The following is a 23,082-nucleotide window of genomic DNA, read 5'->3' as shown; positions in this document are numbered from 1 at the left end:
CTCGTCTAGGAGAGCGAGACCTGACCCGCTCCTCTGGTTCTTTTCTGGGAGATCGGGTCCTTCTGGGAGATCTGGTTGGTGTTCTCACAGGAGATTTGCGCCTGGGAGGGCTATGCTTGTCCATCTCCTCCACCAGATCCTGAAGTCTGACTTGGCCTTCTTGTTGCCACAAGAAGGGCATTTGTCAAAGAGTGAAGGCATTTTCAGGAGAAAAATGCTCACCAAAATGACTGAAAAAGACAGTATCTTACTTGACTAGATGTTAAATGTCGAGTAAGAACAAAAAATTGTCAAAAGCCTGCATACGTTTTGCAGCCCCAGAATCTCTCCAATGTTCCAAAGACCTGTACCATCTAGGTGAAAGTCTGACTTTATCCGCCCAAGGGTCCGTCCGACGCTCAGGTGACTTGCGTACCGGACTTCTGGACTTCGACGATGCAGTTGAGGAGCCAGAGGACCTTGAGGTGGAATGACGGGAAGCGGACTCCGTTACCATCACCACATCCGAACATCTCGACGCCGAGCGCTCTTCCCTCGTGGTGGAGTGCTTTCGGGGAGTCGGAGGATCAAACAATCTTGTTTTTGAATGTCTATGCGAGGATGTATGGTCTCTCGACGTCGAGCGGCGATGAGCAGCCGCCGACGGAGTTCCATGTCTCGACGTCGAACGGCGAGTACCGGCCGTCGACGGAGCCCTCTCTCTCGACGTCGAACGACGATGTCCTGTCGTCGACGAAGCACCCTGCCTCGACGTCGAGTGACGCTGTCTAATCGTCGACGGAGGTCTTTCTCTCGACGTCGAACGGTGATGATCAGCCGTCGACGGAGATTTCTGCCTCGACGTCGAATGCCTGTGCGACGACGGTGGAGGGGTATTGGACACCCTCGACGTCGAGAGCTGACGAGACACCGACGGAGACTGCATCCTCGACGCCGATCGACTCTTCCCCGTCGACGGCGGAGGAGTCTTGGTCCTCAACGCCGAACGTCGCTTCTTCGACGACGGCGGAGGAGTCACACTTCTCGACGCCGGTCGACGTCTGGATGGCGACGGCGGAGGGGTGACCTCCCTCGACGCCGGTCGTCGCCTGGTTGACGACGGCGGAGGGGTCTTGGAACTCGACGCCGACCGTCGCCCGGTTGACGGCGGCGGAGTTCCCTTCCTCGAGGTCGGACGTTGCCCGGTTGACGCCGACGGAGGGGATTTCGACGATGGAACTGGATCCTTCGACGTCGTCGACGTACCTGGTCTTCCCTTCGACGGCGAGCCCGCCGTCGACGGTAGTTTAGACGATGAATGATCCACCGGTGGCTCTTTTCTCAGCGCCGAGCACGACGCTGAGGGTGAGGGGCGTGAAGACTTCTTTCTGGAAGATGAATGAGTCTTCTTGGAGCCCTTCCTCACCGGAGATCTTCCTCTTGATGACCTATGAGCTAGGCCATAAATGCGAATCCTCTCCCTGTCTTTTAAAGTTCTCAAAAAACAGGAAAATTAGTGGAGCTGTGTAACCAGGGTCCTTCTCTGAAGGAGCCGGAAAGAACAACTGACCTAACTGTCACCCCTGAGGCATGATGGGATACTGGGGGTCATGAGTGCCTTAAAGGCACTGTGTCAGTTTATTGCTATGCAGCTACAGGTTAGCTTTTCAGTCTTTTTAGACTGTGTATTTGCAATGCAGCCTGGGAGCTTTCTATGCTTCCAGTGAGTTATAAGAATTTCTACTGCTTTCTGAGCATTAAAACAATTTCTAAACAAACTTTTTTGTTGTTTCTCATGTTTCTAATGCTTATTATGATTACATGTATGGTGGAAATTCTACACAGCATATTTCAGCTCTGTTTTTATTGGCTGCTATTGCATGTTATATAAATATATATATATATATATGTATTTATATAAGTATATATATGTGGGGCACATATAATATAGTGTTTCCGGGGTCCCGCACATGGGCGGGGATATTCTAATGCTTATGACTATTGATGAGGATCCCCTGGAAGAGAACATACTTTTCTCCCCATTGCACAGGCTGTGTTTGTCATTCGTTTACAGCCTATCCCTAGCGTTTCTAAGAGACCCACAGCCAGAGCAGGTCAATATTAACAGACCTGCCATTGTTTGCGGAGAGATTGGGAATCCACTGAAGATGCAGTGTGAAGGTCACACATAACTTCTGTCTCATGTATCTGTCTCTGCGTCTGTCTATACCCAGGAATCTATGTTGGTTGCAACCTCCGGGTTTATGCTGTGGTATTGGTTTCTGTGGTCACCAGGTTTTTTTTTTACATGATCCTGACCAACCTCTACACCACACTTAGCACAAAGCACACCACAACAAGTTATTCCTCAGAAGGAAAAAGGCACAGGTTGAAGGACCGAAACAATCGAAATGCCTAGCGAGCACTTATGCTTCTGGATTTAGATTGAAAATCAGAGGCACTGAAAGAATTTGTGAATGACCTTGGTTTGAGTGTGTAAAGTTAGTGGTGAAGGATTCCAGAGATGATCTGGGCTAATCTCCTTTTAGCTAGTCTACTCTGTGATTGAGTGGCGGCTCCAAGATCTGTTTGCTCTGGGCCTTTCACATGTTGTTCTCTATTTCATATGCTGAAAAGAAGGCTAAAGAATTAAATGCGGTATATTGTTTATTTGAAAGTATGACATAGCGCATAGTGACTCGAGTGGATCAGGGGCCCTGGCTGTTCCTGGGTCTGCCTGCATCAGACTGCCAGCCAGAAGCCCCTCGTCTGACTGCTCCTGTGCCTTCACGAATGCGCACGTGCCTGCCTGTCTTTGACTACCTGAGTGCCTACATCTGTCTGCCTGCAGCGGCCCGTACCTGTGATTCCTCTGCGACTTCTCGCATGCTTGATCTGACTTCCTTCATGCCTGCTTCTGGCTTCCTCATGGTGCCTGCATGTACCGGTGTGCCTGTTCTACTCGGCCTCAGTCTGTGTGCCTGCTTATGACTGCAAGCCGGCTGCAGCAGACTGTTCACTGCTGGCACCTGGTTCTTGTCGGTATGCCTGCCAAGCCCCTCATCTGACTGCTCCTCCACTACCTTAAAGGATGCACTGAAATTGCTCAGTTCCTTGTTCTCTGCATTTGCTATGTAGCTGAGCGCTGTCAATTGTGTGGCAGTGGCAAAATTCTGGACCTCCTATGTTTGTGTGCTGCCAGAAGTTTTTTTTTCCCGTTGCAAAATTGTGGTCCTTCTGTGTTTGTGTGCTGTCAGGCGTTTTTTATTTTCAAAATGTAATAATGCTATTTTCCACAAATGTCAATCAAATTCAACTCCAGAATATTCCGCTCTCCCATCCCAGTGTCTAATTAAAAATTTTATTTATGTGACAAGTGTATCATGTTTAAACCTGAACCGCATAACGCTTTTGTCATGCGCTTTCATTAAAACAATGCTCCGGTAAAAATGACAAGTTTTCGTTTTGGACGCGTTGGTGAGAAGGATGGAGATTACCGTGACAGGCATCAGAGAGAGGTCTGTCTCTGCAGCCATGACACTGCTGCACCAACCAAGTCAGAGCCCAGCGCTTAATGCCCAGCTCCACTCATAAGACAATTAGCTGCAAATGACATATTTGTGTTCGTCTTCTGGTTTCTTTATGCGCTGCTGCTATCACACTGTTCTAGCGTTTCACTGGTTGCGCTTCACTGTGTTGTGTCGGTCTGGTACCCACGAGTTAGCTATTTTATAATGTTGTTGTTTATCTGTATTTATTTCAGTGCATACTTTGAGGTTTGAGTCATGCCAGGTGTTTATGAGGGGCTTTGATTGAGCACGCAGGCGTTAAGGCTAAAGCCAAACAAAGTGCCTGTCAGTGGGTTGGCCTTTCTGCAGAACAATATTTGTGTATTCCATTTGCAACTGAAATTCTGTGGAAATGTGTGTGAAGGGTGTACACCGATGTCAAAGAAATTTGCAAGGCAAAAGTAAGAGAAATTAAAGTGCTTATATTTGAGGGAGTGCAGTGCGTGTTGGGGGCGGTGAAGTGACGGATGTGAGGAAGGGCATTCGGGGAAGAGTCAAAAGAGGAAAGAGAGGGGGGTTGAAGATATTCAGATGGACAAGATATGCAGAGAAAAAGAAGACATATATCTAACATAAAGCCCACATAATTGAAGGTCAAAAATTCTTCCACAGACCTCAATGCTATTTAATTCACAGACTCACTATTTCAGAATGTAAACACTTTCAATTTTAATTATTTATAAGAAATGTTGTTACTCATTTATCTTAAACAGCTAACACCCAGTGACGAAGCCTATCATACTGACAGACTTTAGGCGTTATGTCAGCTGCTGTGCCATTTAACTGGATAAAATTACATCTCAGAGAGAAACCAAAATAACAGTCTGATGGCACACTATGGGAATCACAGAAATATATTTGGCATGTTCCTTCATAGGGAGCACCCACTTTTTTCATCTCACTTAAAGACCTGTCTGCACATATTTCTATATGACTGGTTACAGCCAGCAGCTGTGGGTGCTTCCTGAAGTCTGGTTAGAGCATATTTTTCCAAAGTTAATGCTGCATGCAGTGCAAGACACTGGTCAAGCATACATTTTAAAGGGCTAAAGTTGTCATGCAGAAACATTTACATATTACAGTAACTGTTGAACAAATTAATGCAAGAAGATAAGGGGCAGTTTTAATGTGTTTAATATTCAAGACTATATGTTCCCACTGCTTAATAAGACTTGCTTTATCGCTGCATTTATTTGCTTTAAAATGAACCATTTGCCAATCTTTTTTAAATTTCTTTCTCAGGAGAGGGACTCTTCCTAGACCCCAGGTTTGTCCATTGAACTTGTTCACATCGCCAACTATTGTTTTCTACTGGAAAGGGTAGAGCCCTAGCTCTCTTCAGAAGTCAGGCTTGCTTGGTAACCCAGAAATTCTCTGAAATAATGTATGGGTTTTCTGTTATGAATTCCTAGAAGAACTGCATTTTTAGTCCATTTATCACAGAAATAGTGCCGAAAATCGCACCAAAAAGATGCAAATTTTTTAAAAATTTCTTCATGGGGGGAGAACCCCCCGAACACCCCTTTTTATCGTCGGGCTCACTCGCTGCGCTCGCATGTGTTGATTCATTCTGCCTATGCCTCAACAGTTTCAAATTCTATCAGCCGCCACTGGAGAATATATGTAGCAGACTTCCATAGACGGCACATCAGTAGTTAGGCTTCTGTGGACTTGCTGTAGACGTGCAACATTGAAGGTTAACAAGAACCAAACAAGATGGCCACCCCTCCTCACTTCAACCCATAGTTATATAGCAGCTTCTTATAACGTATGCATGATCCATCTAGTAACACCAGTCTAAACTGCTTCTTCTACAAACAAATGGATGACAGACTCGGCACAATGACATTTGCATTGCTTTGCTGGCAAATAGGGCAAGTTACTGTATTAAGGATTTATTAGCTCAATTCCTACACATGAGCATTCATACAGCTCGAGGCAATCCGCCTGTGGAAAGACATTTTGTGATGAAAGCAGACACATTTAGAGTTTTAGCATACACAATAGCTATTCTTTTCTTACTAAAAATGCTACATTTTACACTGCACATGCTTTGCCACTCGGCATTAAGAACTTCTGTTGAAGAGGAGGCACCAGTAATTTTAACCAAGGCCCAAACTTCAACACAAATTACTGCTTGTTCACTCATATGCCATTTCTGAGGAATATCACTGACACAGCTTTTACTCACTAAACCCATAAGAAGATCAAAAAAACAACCTCCTTCGAAGCACCATTCAAAACATTGTAATTGATTATCAAAAGAAAGATGTTACTGGGGTGGTTAACATATATGCCTGTGAGCTGGATGCGTAGACAGAGAAGAGAGCCAATTGCGATGCATGCAATATTTACATGGCCAGGTATACATATATAGCTAATGCATAAGATAACATAACGTAATGTAATGTTGCTGTTCGGCTCTTTTTCATGCAATTTGTTATGCAAATATTGTTCTTAAGAAGCCCTTGATTTTGGGTGCAAGCCAGAAGATATTCCTGTTCTACTAGGGATGCTGTCCGAATATCTTTTGATTTTGTTCCTTATTTGGGACTTAAAATAATTTCTGATTTTGCATACTCTGCCTTTATGGCCTTAACTCTGTACTGCTTATAATTGAAGTTTGTAATTAAAACCTTTAACTTTTTATTGATGTAAATCTCTATTATTGAGAATACTTATTTGAACATTTATTACCTCTGCCAATTGATGTTTATGGGATGACTTAACACACAATTTAATCTGTGAGAGAACAAGAGGAGGTAACATTTTGGGGTATCAAATATAGGACGTACACATTTTGGGATACAGTACACACTTTCAGCAGCTGCCGAGGCTCCATTCCATAGTCAGTAAGTATCAGCATTCACTAACATGTAGATAACGATCAGTTGTACCCAAAGGCGTCATGTAGCCACAACACCTCGGCTAAACCCAATGAAAAGGCAATTTGCAGTCCTTTCTACCAGCTTCAAACAACAATAGGTTCCAGGGTTGAAGCTGTAATTTCTTGCTGAAAACTCCAAGTTCCTGAGTTTTTGCACAGAAATAGTCTGCTTCAGATCCCACACCGTAAGCAAGACAAAGACTGCATTGCGGGGGCGCGAGTTATAGTTAGCTCAACTAACCATAACGGACGAATTTCTCTGGTTTTGTACAAGTGAAATGTCCAACTAACTATAACGACCCTAAAACCTATGGTTTTGTCAGTGAATTTCAAAAGGTTTTTTAAATACTCATTTCTAACTATGATGACCCTGAAACCTATGATTTTTTTCAGTGAATTTCAAAGGTTTTTTAAAAGCCAATTTCAAACTATGCCTACATAGGTAGGACAAGATGCCCCTAGGCATGCAAGCTCTATATAAAACCCAAAATCAAAACAAATCAAATCAATACGCAGAAAGAGGCAACAGAAGTCCAGAAAGACAAAGAAAGGTGCAGAAAGAAGCAATGGATATGCAGAAAGAACCAACAGATGGACAGAAAGAGGCCTTGTTGCAAAGTCATCCTGTGCCCCCAACTTTTTGCTGACGGGTACTGGTGGTAACAGAATCTGACTAACCAGGCCTAGAGCCAGTGCTATGCTAAAAGACACTTAGATTACAGTGAAAACACCTACATACACTAGGGTACACTATGGGTTGAGGTACCCCTGCGATTGGCATGACCCCCCCCTGTAAGGCCCTAGTACATAATAGGGCAGGGGGATTAAAATTAACTAAGTCACAGGTGCAGAAAGATGCTTCTTTAACTAGTAGTTGTGTTTGCATAGTGGTAGAGAAAGGATGCTGGGTCTCCGACCACCGCTCAGGAATTCCGCTGCATAGGACTTACAAGGGGTACCAGGAGGGCTTCATGACACCCAAAGTCCTTCAGGAGTAAAGTAGACTTTATCCCCCATCCCGTAGTCTGCCAGGAGGCGCGTTTGCAGTGGGTGGAGAAAGGGAGCGTGGCCTCCGAAGACGTCTTAGCAATCCTACTGTGTGGGACTTACTGCAGGTAACAAGAAGGGTAGTTGGCCCCAAAGGACATCCGTGAGAGCCAACTACCCCTCAGATTACCTCCAGTAAGTACCACACATCAGGATTGCTAAATTCTCATACCAGGCCACGCCCCCTTTGCCCACCACTCTGCAAACATGCTCCCTGGTGCGCTCTTGGATGGAGATTGAAGTCCCCTTTACTGCTGGGGGTCCTTAAGGGCCAACTAGCCTACCTCTTACCTCCAGTAAGCCCCACAAAGTGGGATTGCTGAGAGGTGGACACAGGCCACACCCCTTTCCTCCACCACTCTGCAAACGCGCCTTGAGGGTCCCTGGGGGCCAACTAGACCACCAGGTACCTTCAGTCAGTCCCACACAGCTGGATTGCTGAGGCCACGCCACCTTTTTACCAGCCGCAGTCGGTAGGGGAGTACCTGCCGGAGCGGTGACGTGGGGAGCGGGAGGGGCAGGGTGCAGTTTAGTAATCTATGGATAATGGACGTTTACAGGTAAGTAAACATATAAATAAATCAAATGAATTTCGTTGCGTGCACTGCATTGCATTTAGGGATGCAGTGCGCACAACGACATTCGTTTGATTTATTTATATGTTTACTTACCTGTAAACGTCCATTATCCATAGATTACTAACCCCCACCCTGCCCTTCCCCCTCCCTACGTCACCGCCCCGGCAGGTACTCCCCTACCGACTGCGGCTGCTTTTTACACCACTCTGCAATCACACTTACTGGTGCACTACTGCTCGGGGGATGAAGTCCACTTGTGTTCTGAGGACCCCCTTTTTTCTCGGCCCCCGTGTGACGAATCACCCCAAACTTTCAGGACAGGAGCTGACCTGAATGAACTATTAGTTTTGAAATTTCCTGAAGAATCGTCAAACGGCACTAAAGATATTGGCAAAAGAAAAAAACGCTGTAGGTAATATTATATTTATATTTGTGCAATCAATTCCTCGTTTCCTAAAATCAAGGAAGGCAACGCTTCTTGGAAAGCTGCACAAATTGCTTTTATTTCAAAGTGGTTGTGCTGCCCTGATGCGTTTAGGCTACCCTGCTGCCTCGTTCACAGACATGCTCTATAACAATATAGCTATATAAAAATTACAACAAAAAAGCACGCACATGCCATAATGTAAAAAAAAGCAATCAAAACAGCAATAAATACAGTGAAAAGCAAAATTTAGAATGAACAATGTAGCCATGTAATTCTGTTTTAGCTGGAGCCAGCACAGTGCTTTATTGAATAACATCTGGCACATGAAGAAAAACGTAAAATGCAACGGCCATAAAATGGTAATGAATGGCCTTATAAGCCTGAAACAAGCCAGGGCTTCCATAACAGTACGTTAAATTGACAGACATTAGTTGTAATCTCATGAGTATTCTGCAAAGACACTAGAAAGCTTGGAAAGTCACTCACCGTTCTCTTTCCGTAGCCTTGAAATGAACTTCTTGGGTGGAATGACCCCGACCTTCTTCTTCTGAGTGGCGATGCTGTGGAAGAGGTCGGCCAGGCAGGTCAGAAGGTTCTCCTTCTTCTTCTGCTGGGCCTTGTAGGCCAGCACGTTTTCACGAAAGGGCCGGCAGAAGTACAGGGCTTGGAGCACCGAGTTACAGTAGCACGTGTTCCCAAACTGTCAAAGCAAAGCAAGAAGTAATGAATGACTGTCCGAAGTGATATTTACCAGACCGGAGGGCAGCTTTTAGAAAAGATACACAAAGTGAAGCCTTCTAGAATGTTCTCTCATATCAACATGTACTAAGCAAGGAACACCAAGTATAAATGTCACAAAGCAGATCTAGCAGGATACGGATTCAGTAAACATGTTGCGCAAACTAGCCATAAGAGTTAGTCATCAGTAATCGTCACAACAAAAACAAACTTTTATTCACTTCTAAGGCGGGAAAAACCCACCCTCGTCCCTGACAACTAAAACATCCCTGAGAAACGCTGCAGGAGGAGAGGAGTTGTACTTTGGTTAAAAATGTTGCCAACACTGCGCTCTGTGTTGCCTTCTGTCTTACGCATTACAGATGGGCCATATTATAGCATCTGCATTAATCACCAGAAGTACGGGGTCGGTCACATTAGAAAACGAATGCGGCCAAAAGACTTTCTCCACTTCGTTCACAGACTACAGGCACTCACCAGATTATGCGGCCTTCCGAACGTTCGCATGTGTAGTCTTGACACAGAGCAAGGTTCTTATGTGCCCTCTGGTCCCAACTTTGTTTTTACAGTCATGTGCGCAGAGATTCACAGCCTCATCCTGAGCCTACAACCGCTGCATCTCACAGAACCAAAGGGTGAATGATGGGTGTTGTGGTGAAGGAAGTTGGGCAACACCATACTGTAGCCCCCCCTGCAAGCATAAGCATAGTGGAAGTGTCTGTCGTACGGCCAGCAGAGTGAATAAATAGCCCGGGAGCTGGTCGTGGTCCGTTTTTAAGACCACCACTGCAATCACTGTGTGTGTGGTCCTTAAGACAAGCCTGGGGCCTACCGCCACCACACTACAATGGGTAACAGTGGTCAGTGAGAGAAGCTGTGCCCTGCAGAAGATACTGTGAGGCTACATGAGTGGTTTCAAGGAGGGTGTACTGTGGAGGCTTCAAAATGTAAAAAACATACACATGCATCTCTGGAATGTCCTGCACATTTTCAGTGTTCCATCCAGAAAATGGCACCACATAGCCTGAGACAGGTAGGAAGGCATCCTAATGGCATTGGCTATGTCCAAATCGGATCGGGGAACGCGTCTTTCTGACCGACTCTGAATGGTTTCCGACTGACCGAATGCGATGCGAGTTAGGCGTTAGGAATAACCCAATCTCCCAAACCGAACTAGACGGCAATTGGAATGACCAAGCCGTAAGGAGCAGAATCGTACGTCTTTACAGGTCTGCATTTCCGAACGACAGAGTACAGTGCTGGATTTGGACAGCCTTCCAAATTGTGCCATCCAACTCGAATCAGCAGTCGTAATCAGACTTTGGGGGCCTGTTGTGGGACCCCCTGAACCCAGAGCCCTTCTGATAGGGCCAGTGGGGGTACCCATTGGTCCCCCCTTACAAGCCATGCACATTGTGGCAGGCACCAGGGGGTGCCTGCCACAGGGTGCCCGATTTTCCCCAGCCACCCCTTTCTTCAATGGGAGCCTATGCATTTGGTCGGAACAAAGGCTCCCATTAAAGTCAATGGGAGTCAAACAAAATCGTATCTGGAAGCATCCAGATGCATCGTACTCGGTCGGTTGGACTCTCCCGATCCGAAACCATTCCCAAACCCATTCGGATGGGAAGCTTTCCAAACTGCATCAGAATCAGGCCCTAAATATCCAAGCCTAGCTAGCCAAACTCAAGCCCATAAAAATAGGTTTCTTTACTGTCTGTCTCCCTCTTACTTCAAGTGCTGTAAATACTGAGTGAGGCAGGTATTGGTTATTCTTGTATCCCTTTAATATGTGATGTTCTAATGGAGTTTTCAAATGTTTTCTCATTCAGCATCCATGGTGTTCCTGTTGTCCAGTGGATCATTCTTTCTGGAGTTCTCAACTGGACAGCAGGTTCACTTGTCATTCATTTCTTCCTTTGTGGGTGTTTCATTGTCTTTGATGGAGCATGATTTTTGCTAATAAAAATCTGCTCGTGAAATGTACCCGTGTGTGTGTTGATAAATTACTGTGTGTGAAAACCGAAATTACTAAAACGTGAAGACTTCGAAGGTACGACCGAAAATGTGCAAGGCTGCACGTATTTTTAAGAGTCAGAATAACATATGTAGAATGGAAGATTTCTTTATAGGGTTATGAATAATAATAGAATGTGAAGAAATGTTTAATTTGTGTGTCTAATATTAATGTTCTTAGGTTTCCTGAACTGCAGGAATATTCAAGCACAAACCAAAAAAGGTATTTTATTCTTCGTGAAAGTATTGCAGGCCTAGAACATGTGAAATGATCTCTCTTTTCGCTCTGTTTTTCCTTGCTAAAAACATGTAGGCCTAATCAAAAGTATTGGTTAGGGGATGTGCTTCCGTGCTCCTCTGTTTCTCTTCATATCGTTTTCTGATGTCCTTGTGAAGAATAACATTTACTTCCTTAAAGAGCAGAGAGCGGCTCTTTCCTGTCTAAGCGAGGATTTAGAATGAAACTGTTGCTATGTAGTTACAAAATGTGTAACTGTCGTTTTCTTCTTCCTCTCTAGGTAGTTATACAATTTTAGACAAACACTGCTTAGCGAAACGTATAAAGTCATCATTAGCAGATGTTAGCCTCCCCCATTTACTGACCAGTGAGAGTGGCTTGCAGAGTTTTAAATTAGAGTAACAAAGTTGCGAAGTCAGTATAAAGACGCTGGTGGGAAAATGATCATCAGCTCGTTCACATTCTGGTGACCTGTCCTGCATACGTGTTAGGCTGTATGCTGTACACTGTGCGGATTCCTGATCTGGCTGGCAATCCTGACTGCGGAGAACTTTTCCCTAGAGACTTTGCACATCATCGGCTGGTGGTGCTGCCCATACTATTCTTCTACAGCCGTGGAGATAGTTTGCTAGACTAATTGCATGCAGTGCATTAGTTTTCTCTAATTTACCGAGAGTTGATTACCCTGATGTTTCCTTGTTTCTCCCTCCCTTATTTCACGCCTGAGTTTGATGGTTTCCGAGTTACTCTCATTGTAATTACTCAGCTTGTGTTATGCATGTGATATTGTGAACAAAGGGTTTCTTATGATTTGTATTTGTGTATGACCATTCATATTTTCTGAAATAATACCAAAAAGGTATCTAGAAAGAACAGTGTCTGTCGTTATTTCCTCGAGTCATGACTTATTTTTAGGATAATTATTTGTCATAATTTGATGCATTTGTTGTGTAATCTATGAATAGCTGTTTCTTTATTACAGGTCCTCATGAAGAAATTGGTCTCGGATTTCTCTACTTAGTCCCTTTAAGCTCTACCAAAGATCCATTGGAGGACCATTGATATTGCTTTTGCAAACAGAAATGATAATGACTTATGGGCCCGTCATTATAGTATTTATGCTTCCTTAGGTATTGTAAAGGTTGGTGTGGGTTATTATAGCCACCACTTCCGCTGCATCACATTTCTACTTCTCTACCTGATTAAACAACTCTTCAGGAAATGTATGGTTCTATTTTTATCCTTCTACATTATAGCAGTCATGAATCAATCCCCTTGCTTTGATATTCTCATATGGCGGGGCAAGGGGAACATTACTATATGCCCATTTGGTTGTGGAAGAATGTTTAGGTGACCAGGCAGCAGAAAAGGACAAAATAATAAGGCACATCAAAAGCAGAGAGTAAGGAGATGAGCAAAGCATGGGTATGATGGAAGGAGTGAAGACAACATGACGCTGCTGATACAGCAAGCGCAGCGGTCTCTCACCGCTTGGTTTTACTTTCATACTTTCAATGTGGCAAGTGTGGTAAATGCGTTAGGAGGTTCCATTATGTACTAGTTATTCTTAAAGTCAAGAATGTTCTTTTGTCAGTTCCTTTCGACCCTGAGCTCTGTCCGTTCAATTTGGTTCAGCAGACATCTTCTTCCGAACATCACCAATATGTCTTTGCTGAAAGATACCAAAGTGTTTCCTACTTGGGACATGGGGTCTGTGTATCACCAAGTGGTAGTTCACAAGGAGTCCTTTACTTTAAATTTCGTTCTCATTCCAGATGGTGTATTATGCAGTAAATGGGATGCCGTTAATTTTGGCGTACGAGTCCTCCATTTTTCATCACATTGTGGAGTAATTATGAAGATGGACGGAGATGTCCGCTTTCAGGATAACGTTCTGGTTTATACGGATTGTGAGAAAAAGCAAGATTGGCTCTAGTTTTGAGTATTTTATAGGGGAAAGAAATTACATTACAAGTTAACAAGAGTAAATTTGCTGTAACATCTGTAGATTACTTAGGTCAGCTTTTGTCTGCCAAAGGAGCCAAGCCAAATGAAAATTTGGTGCAGGTAATTGCGGAGTTTCCCACAAAGGATAAGAAGCATAAACTAAAATCACTTTGCGGTTCGCTGGAATTTTATTCAAGATTTATCCTTAGCTGGTATGAAGCAACAAAAAAAAAAAAAACATCTCCAGGGATTACTAAAGAATTAACATTTTGTGTCAGATGAAATGTGTAGTAGGGAGTTTGACATTTTCAGAAAAGTGATTTTGTATACTAATCCACTGAAACAGTTTAACACGCAGAATCCTAGTGTAATTGTCACAGATGCCAGCAAGTGCAGTTTGTTACAAGTCAGAGACGGTAATGATGATGTAGTGGCTTTTGCCCCAAGGACTATGTGTGGTGCCAAACCCACCTATTCTGTGGTAGAACATCAACCCTTGGCGTCTTAGTGGGATATTTATATTTTTTACCGCTTGTTGTGGGGAACCAAACTGAACATTTGTGTGCATCATAGGCCCCTAGTTGTTTTGAGCCCCTAGTTGTTTTGAGCACCACCAAAAGAGGAGGGAAAGCGATGGGAAGGATGGCTAAATTGAAGTGCAGACAACCAAAAATGTGTAACCAAATTGAATACATTCCAGGGAGCAAAAACATCATGGCAGACTGTATGTCTAGACTTCCTCCAAGTGATTCGGAGGAGAGTACTTAAGTGACTTCTGATGAGGAGATTGTTTGTGCTTAGAATGATATTGCAAAGAATGCTGTGACAAAAGCAATGTGGATTTAAAATTCTGAAGATTAAGGGGTGCTTAGTTAAGTATTGGGATATTTACATTCAAATTGGCCCTCCGCTAAGGATCTGGGTAAGGAGGTAGGTGCTTTTCGCCAAGTCGCTGATAAATTGTCAATGAAAATTCATGTTCATGTGGAGTTGAGACGTGCTAATTGTTCCCTGTGCTCTTCGTGAAAAGTTGTTGCATTTACTGTATTATGGTCATATTGGCATAACAACAGGCAAGTGGAGGCTTCGAGAAAGCTTTTGCTGGCCTATTCTGGACAAGTTTGTGGAATATTTAGTTTGGAAATGCATGCCACTCGCAGTGAGTGATAAGTCTGATGACTATTCCCAGTCCAGTTCAGTAGGAGGCGGTACTGGATAAAGACTGCTCTAAGTGAGGTCTGGACATTATTGGTCTCATGGAGATGATGAAAGGGAATGCCACGTGTGGTATTGTGGCTGTAGAGTAGTATTCTCGGTGAACGGAGGTTGGGTTTGTGAAACAAAAAGATTTCAGGAGTGTTAGAATTTTTGGGGAATCTACCTTTTTGAGAAAAGCAATTTCCTAAGAGGTTGTCAAGGATAACTGTTTGCAGTTTACATCCATGGACTTTGCAGATTTCTTGAAGGCTATAGGTGTGAAAACTGGTCACTACTTCGCTATGTCATTCCAGCAGTAATGACTTGATGGAGAGATGTAATAGAGTCAAAGACAATTTTCAGTTGTCTTTGGCAAATGGGTTGTACAGGACGTTGCAACTGAAGAAACCGTTGTGGGAAGTCGGCACCGCACTCAATGTAGGTACTGGGGTCTATCCTTTTGGTTTGATGAGGAGCAGCAGTCTGGGGTCAAAGCTTAAAAGTTTTGGATAGGGGTCAGTGTCGCAGTGGGAAAACTGCAGCTTGTTGAAGTTAAGGGGAGGGAGGCACAGATGAAGCACTCTCTAGTGGTCAAAGGTTGAGGCTGAATCCTAGTGCTTGAGAGAGAGTAAAGTTTTCTGGTGTAAAATATAAGGGACAAAGTAATTTCTCTGCCCTGAGGAGGGCTGTGGGTGTTAAAAGGTATGTGGTCAAGTTGAACTGTGGTAGGTGGTGGCATAAAGAAAGGCTGCGAGTGACTTCGGTTGACAGTGAAATGAAAACTTCGATCTCAGACGATTCGCTATGCCTGCAAAGTTTATAGGTATATTTGATCCTGGTGTACGTATAACCAAAAGAAAAGCTAGGCTATCTTTGAGGTTAAAGGATTCGGAGTCACAGATGTGTTTCTGTTTATGTAAATGAGTTGTGTTTTTTTGTGTGTACAGCGTCGTTTGTGAGTAAGTGGAATGTGTCTTTCTTTTGAAATTAAAACTTGATACAGAGACTTGTATATAAGGGGCTCCTATATTAAAAAGGTTATTCTTGAAGTCAAAAGTGTTCTGTTTTCAGTTGTTGTCCCTGGGCTAAGTCAGTTGATGTGACTGGTCTCCAATAAAGAGCTGGCTTTTACTCACCGTACCCGGAACCTTCTCTTCATTCATTCTAGAGGAAAAGAATGCAAAGACTTCAAAAGGGCAGAGGGGTCAGATGCAGGAGTAGGTAAGGGGAGAACATGGCACCATGCAATGTGCTGAATATGCAGAAACAAGACAACCCACAAGCGGCATGGCGCATATTTCATGGCCCATCATATTCTTCCTTTCCCCCGCCTTGCCGGACATCACTTTGCTGATACACTGAGAAGTGGCCAGGACAGAACCCTTTATGAGCAAACTGGGTGAGAAAAATGGTTATGAATGCTGAGAAAATTACAGTTTTGTGGGTGATCGCCATCTTCGTCTTAACACACCCAGTCGCCTTTGCGGCACCATGCATGTTCCCGTCACTACAGCTAGAACTGGCAGATATTCTAGGGATGAAATTTCCATCTGCAGGAAAAAATGTCCATAGATCATTTGTGATCGCAAATGGTCTTTTTGCGCAATTGTGTTGCGCTTAGGTTTGCAAATAATTTTGTAGATTGTATCCTATGAAACAGCTTTAGGATACTGCTTTGTGCATGTCCAGTGGGAAAAAGGTACATTGCTGGAGCAGGTTATCAAAGGGCCTCAGATCTTCGGTCTGATGTGCATAAGTATATCAGAACGAGACAAAGCAGGAGCAAAGAGGGACAACTTGCATTCATCGGCACAAACAATGTAAGCAGATGAATATGCAGCAAACAACCAATGGCTGAAGCTCTGTGGCAGTTTTCAAGATTCTGCTTTAATACTTGAAGGGGAGGTCAAGTACTTGCTGAAGAGTTTGCTTGTTGACAGTAGGATCTGCATTCCACAGGAAGTCGCTGTGGCATGTTGGAAGAGCTCAATTTGGACCTTTAAAAAGAAGGATAAAACTGGAAAGGAGGTTGAATTGTGTTGGTTACTGTGGAGAGTTCTGCATACCTATACATGTTTAAGGAGTATCAATCTATGCTGGAGTGGCTGCTTTATTTAAGGCCCCACCAGAATTGACACAGTCTGAAATTTCAGTCTTCAAGGATACTCATGAGAGAACGCAAGATACCCAGGTGCAATGACATTCCGCTCCTCATTCCTGTTCCTGGTCCACAATTGGCAGTAAGGTGTCCTGCAGTTGCCTTTACACCTTCTCCAACATGGTTCCATAAGAGACCCACTAAGTGTGTCCAATATCCCAATTGACACATATTATGCACATTCCCCTGTGATCTCTTTACTCTCTGCAGGCTCTAGTGATCTGGAGCCTCGGGCCAAGGAAAGAGATTTAGCAAGGGAAATCCCTTGTTTGAATGCACACCCGCTGTAAAGGAAGGCACAGAAAACTTATCAAAGAAAAGGGCTTTTGTCTCCTTTTTTCTTACAGTTTAGCATCCATCGCACATAAATCAGCTCAGGCAACCATTTCCAAAGGGGGTGCATTTTCGGTGATCTAGTTATTTGAAATTAAGAATACTGCATTTTTAAAAAGGTTTCAACTATCATTTTAGCAACTGGGGACATATTTGGGTCAATTTTACCTATCATATTTACAGTAGTTTGTCCTTTTTGACGGCCATTTGTGTCTGTGTGGGGCGATAGATTTACCGAAGCCTATCAGAGCGCGTAGATATCTCCTATAGACTTAAGCATTACTAATGACAAAAGCTGCCATGAGCTTCAGACATAAAATTGCATTTTAAAAGTGGCACACAGACATTTGGTGCTGGGAAAAACGAAAACATGAGGCCTTAGTTGGTACGCAGACATTTGGTGCTGGAAAAGGGAAAACATGAGGCCTGGTCAGATGCTTTCATTTAATGGATAATGTAAAAGCATGCACAATTAACTCATGATTGACTTTAAATGTGTTTTGTTTAGATTTGACCTCACTATAGAATGTATATTTAATTTTCAAAATGTGTTTTGAACTTTCAAAATAGCATTGTACTGAATTAACATGCATTTGAAAGTCTGGAAAAGCTGAAATACAGCTCTGATTTAGTTTGCTTCAAAAGAGTTAGCATGTTCCTTGAGATAAGAATGGAATGTTTGCCTTTTCCTGTGCTCCTCTTCTTATACTTTACAGCCTGTAACTTGCTTTTATCAGTATTAAGTTGTTTAAACAAATCCTCATTCATTTCATTGCCAGAGTAACTGCAAAGCATACATTTTCTTCTTACAGTAAAATGTATTTACTGTCTCCGACCTAAAAAAAATAAGTTCTTGTTGGAATAAATGTTTTCTGTTTAGTTGAAAATTAAATTGTTTCTTTATCAGGCAGTTAGGAGATTAAATCATTTAAAGCAAAATTTAAATGTGTTTGAAGCAAAATTCAAATGTGTTTCAAGAACTTACCTGATTGATGACCTGAGCAGTCAACCATGGGTGCAGCTGTCTTTCTAAACTTCAACAGGCTGGAGACGTCACATGTTTTGAAACATTTTTGCTTAACTATATAAGCGTTCCTAGCTGAGGTGTGGGGGCTTTTTGGGTTGCTTTGAGAAGTATTTTGAGTTCAGCAGAGATAGGAGGTGCTGTGGGAAGCCTATGGGGGAGGGGACAGAGAGGCTCAGGCGGAGATGTAGCTGAACGAGAGGAGAGAAAATCAGTTGTGAGGGAGCGAGGGCAGATTTAAATGCAGGCTTTTTGCTAAAAAACCCAAGCTTTATGCTTTGACTAACTGGTTTTGCCCATATTTATTTGCCCTATGCTTTATTTCTGTTCATGGGAGATTTTTCAATTATAAATTATTGATTTAACTTAATGCTAAGCTCACTCTTGGTTCGTATTACTTAAACTCTTCAGGAGTTCTGACTGACATCGTTTATGCCTCATTTTCTTAGAAAAGGGATACCTTCCTTTATGCAATTCATGATATGCTCTGTATTGATTCTATGTTTTCTATTTTCAATTCTGTAACCTGATTGATAGGACTATTGAATGATGAGTCAGAGAAATGTAATTTTTTTTATTTCAAAACTTTTTATTGGTTATTTCCAGTTACATAAACATACAATAAAAACATAGGAGTCACTGATGGTCACAATTGTAGTGGAGGCTGATTACAATAGTATAAATGAAAAGATATCTTCGTGGGCGATGACAAGCAAAGGGGACCCGAGTGAAATAAGTAATGAGGTAAACAAAAAAGAAAAAGAAAATTAACAACATAACCTCAATCATATACAATCGCTTATGAAGTATCAACACAAGGTCAGTGAACCACATCTAATACAGTCGTCGAAAGTGCTGGACTTGTTGGATTAGCATAAAGGGAGCAGGTATGAGTGTGTCAGGTCAGGTCTAGTAGAAAGAGTGTGAGAACGTATGGGACTGGAGCCGGGGGAGTATGTGGGAAGTTCAAGGAGGTTTGTGTGCGCTAAAGTAATTGTCAAGAGAGAGACACATTTGTCACACATGCGCCACGGAGTGTTTTGGCGTGAGATGTTATCAGCACCTCTCAGGTTGGTGACCCAATTTAACCAACATTTGAAAGAGGTTTTATGAGTGTCTTTCCAATTAGTTAAAACCATCTTTACAGCGGCAGTGAGGAGAAGATCAACTAGGGCCCTATCATTATCTGTGAGGGAATCAGCTCTTAGAAAGCCAAATACCAAGGTGGATAGCTCTCTGGCAGGGGAAAAAAAAGAGAAAACCTTGGTGACGAAGGCGAAGATTTTGTCCCAGAAGGGTGCAACACATGCACAATGTAGTAATAGGTGATCCAAGTCCCCATCTTTGTCGTTACAGTTCCAGCAAATGGCATTGTCTCTAATATTATGTAAGAAGAGGCGCGCCGGTGTCCAGAAAGCTTTATGGAAAAGCCAAAACTTTGTCTGGGAGAGTGTAGGGCTTATTTTGTGTCTCATGGTCGATTCCCAAGTTTTGGACCAATCCAAATCTGAAATTGGTAAAGAGGAGTGGGATTCCCAGAACTGTATAAGATCTTTGTTGAGATTGGATTGTTGTGGCCGTATAAGTTTGTAAAGCCTGGAAACCTGGTGACCCAGCTTACTGAGATTAGCTAGATAGCTCCGAAGAGAGGGAGGCTTTGTAGATAATTTTGCTTTGGAGATCGCTGCCTTGATTTTCAAAAAGTAGTAAAACTCCATCGAGTCTAGGTCATATTTGGCTTGGAGCTCTTTAAAGGAGAGGGGGTAAGAATCTCTGAATAGTTGATGCGGGAAGAATATACCCTTATTGATCCATTGCACATTGTGTAGTGGCTTTCCTCTGTAGAGTATTGAATGATTGCACCATAAAGATTCCCAGTCTGAACGTCTTATATTACTATTCAAGAGTTTATCCATTTTCAACAGGGCAAGTCTCGTGTTTTTGAAGATGGATTTTGAACAAGTGGCCGTACTAGCATTAGCAGTTAAGATGGTCGCAGGGGCAAGATTTCTAAAAAGGGCCTTCTCTACGGCTAGCCACACAGGAGTGTAGTCAGCAGGGGGTGATAGCCAGTAACAACCTTGTTTGGCAAGGAAGGCTGTCTGATACAGTTTAAAATCCGCCAGATTGACCCCTCCTAGGGATTTATCGAGGCGCAGCTTTTTATACTAACCCTTGCCTTTTTCCCTTTCCATAGGGACTTAGAGAGTAGAGGGTCTAGTTTTTGGTGGAAGTCGTGGGACAAGGTAATGAGGAGCATTGTAATGAGGTAATTCACTAGGGGGGAGGAGATCATCATTTTGATGGTCTCGACCCTTTCCCACCAAGGTATGAAGCGGGGAGACCAGCCATCTAATTGTGATTTAAATTTATCTAGCGTGATGGAATCGTTGTGGTGAAGAGTTTCGAGAAGGGAGCTGCCAAATTCAATACCCAGGTACTTAATGAAGCCGGTCTGCCAGGAAAAACCAGAGCTTCCAAGCATGTCTCTGGTGCCATGTATATTTAGGGGCTTGACCTCTGATTTGTCCCGATTCAATTTATAACCAGAGTGCATAGAGTATCTCTCTATAGTAGTCATGAGAGCTCCGATGGAGGTCTCTGGGTTCTCTGTAGCCACTAGGATATCTTCTGCATATGCTGCTAATGTGTGTCCCCAAATTTCACTCCCGCTATATCCTCATTTTGTTTTATATCTGATAAGAGTGGTTCGAGGGCCAGGAGAAACAGAGCTGGCGAGAGGGAGCAGCCCTGCCTGGTGCCCTGTTCTAATCGAAATGGGTCGGATAGAGTGCCATTTATGGCGATCCAAGCGGACAGAGAGGAATAAAGGGTCATTACCATATCACTAAGTCATCCCCAGATTAAAAGCTCTCATGCAATGTTCTAAGAAGACCAAGTTACTGTGTCAAACGCTTTTTCTGCATCCAGGGTGATGGTCACAGAGGCGGTGGGTGTTTTGGCTTTCTCTAAGATGTGGCACAATAGTCTCGTGTTATCGTTGGACATGCGGTATTTTAGGAAGCCCACTTGAGAGTAATTTAGGGAGGACGGCATTGAGTCTACTGGCCAGGATCTTCGCATATATTTTGCAATCCAGGGTTATGAGCGAAATGGGTCTGTAGTTTTTAGTTAAAGGGGGGTCATTACCCTCCTTCGGGATAACGATTATAGTGGCTTTGTCCATTGTCTCAGACACTGCCTGAGGTAGCAATAGAGTTAAATAATTTTAATAAGATGGGGATGATAGATTTATCAAATGCTTTGTAGAAGCCCGCCGAAAACCCATCTGGTCCAGGGACTTTGTTGCTTTTGAGGGATTTAATAGAGGTACAAATTTCCTTGTCTGTGATGGGGGACCCTAATGTTGAGCTGTCTTTGTCTGAGAGCTTAGGGAGGTTCAGAGTGTCCAGATAATTAGTACATGCGTCCGGCTCGAATGACATCTTGTTCTTGTAGAGGTCCTCATAGATCCCCCCCTCCCCTTCCCCCCTCCTCCCCCCTCCTTTTCCCCCTTCATCCTACCCCTCCCTCCCAGCCACCCCCTCCCTCCCGAAAGGTTCGGACTTCGGAGCTGTGACGGCAGTACCGTCTAAAGGCAGCACAGAGAAATTGGATGGAACATTGATGCTTCAGGGGAATCAAGGTTTAAGAACTGCACCTCTTTTTGGGTGTGGAGATTAACAATGCGCATAGGTGAGCACAAGGTCGTGGACAGGCATACCATTAGAACAAAATTGGTGGGCCCGAACATGGCAAACAGTGCAGATGTGGTGTAATTACACAACTATGAGAATTACTGGGACTAAAGCGATGATTTGAAACTGACCCTAGAAACTCTAGAAAATTATTATGAATTGCCCTGGAGGGGACAGATATTGGTGCAAAGCCAACTTAATAATAGGCAACAGTCGTTAACATTGTAAACATTATAAACAGTTGTAAATAGTTGTAAACAATTGTTGGACTGGACTCTATAGGCATTTTGTCGCCAATAGCTAGCAAGAACTATTATAGGAAGTAGCCTAGGTAGACAATTGGCTAAAGGAAGACAGGATATATGCTGTTGAAGTAAAAACAACAATACCAGTAAGCAATCTACAACAATACCAGTGGCGAGCAGTGACCAGGTAATTCAGGCGATGGAAGAGTCCTGGATCTCAGTTTTCCTCTTGTTGGAAGAACCACTGGATAGGTCCATGCTCTGTGTCGGGGAATCTTCCAGGTGTCGTGCACGGTCATGAGGATTTGAGTAGAGATGTGGTCTGCCATTTTCAATGATTTGAAATTTTGATGGACCTGCAAAGGAAAATTGGATATTTTTCGCTTTCAGTTTATCCCTCAGAAGGAGGAATCCTTTCCTTCAACAGTTTCTTTAGAGTAGTCTTGGGTGAATATTATACTGTGACCTTCCCAGGATACGTGATGATTTTTCCTTGCAAACTGCAGAATGGACTCAACATGTTGATAACCGAGTGGTCTACAGATCAGGAGATGAGGGACTTTCCGCCCTTGGACATTGAACGTTGGTATTCTGTGCGCTCTGTCAAGCTCTAGGCCATGTTGGAATGTAATCCCCGTTATCATTGGTATCGAGGAATGCTACACATGATCCTGCATCCTTCTCAGAGTTCTCCGGAACTCCAAAGATACGTATATTCCCTCTCCTGTTACGATCTTTCAATTCGGCGTTTTGTCTTCTGAGGTCGACTGTGGCGCGTTGCTCTGGAGATGCTTTATTATCTTTGAGGATTGAGAGGTCTTGTCCTCCACATCACTTAGGCGTTGTTCTGCTTCACTGATACTTTTATTCATAGTGCTCATGTCCACCCCGATTGCCGTAAGCTCAAGCTGCATAGTGTCAGTGTTGCTCTTTGTTGGTCCTGCTTCTCTATCTGCCATTGTCTGGCTGGGTTGAGGTGTTTGCAGAGCTGAGTTGATGTG

At 43.5% G+C, this 23,082-nt stretch overlaps 1 protein-coding gene across 1 annotated transcript in view; it reads right to left on the bottom strand.

The window, feature by feature from the left end:
* USP46 (ubiquitin specific peptidase 46) overlaps positions 1 to 23,082 on the bottom strand; it is a 197,560-nt gene that overhangs the window by 138,205 nt on the left and 36,273 nt on the right. The window contains exon 3 of the mRNA XM_078678198.1: positions 8,974 to 9,187. Within this exon, the coding sequence (XP_078534324.1) occupies positions 8,974 to 9,187 (214 nt within the window). The remainder of the gene's footprint in view (positions 1 to 8,973; positions 9,188 to 23,082) is intronic.

Source organism: Lissotriton helveticus, chromosome 2_2, assembly GCF_964261635.1.
Source record: "Lissotriton helveticus chromosome 2_2, aLisHel1.1, whole genome shotgun sequence".
In the NCBI taxonomy this organism is placed as follows: domain Eukaryota; kingdom Metazoa; phylum Chordata; class Amphibia; order Caudata; family Salamandridae; genus Lissotriton; species Lissotriton helveticus.
The sequence above is the reverse complement of the archived record's forward strand: the minus strand, read 5'-3'. Positions and strand labels throughout refer to the sequence as shown.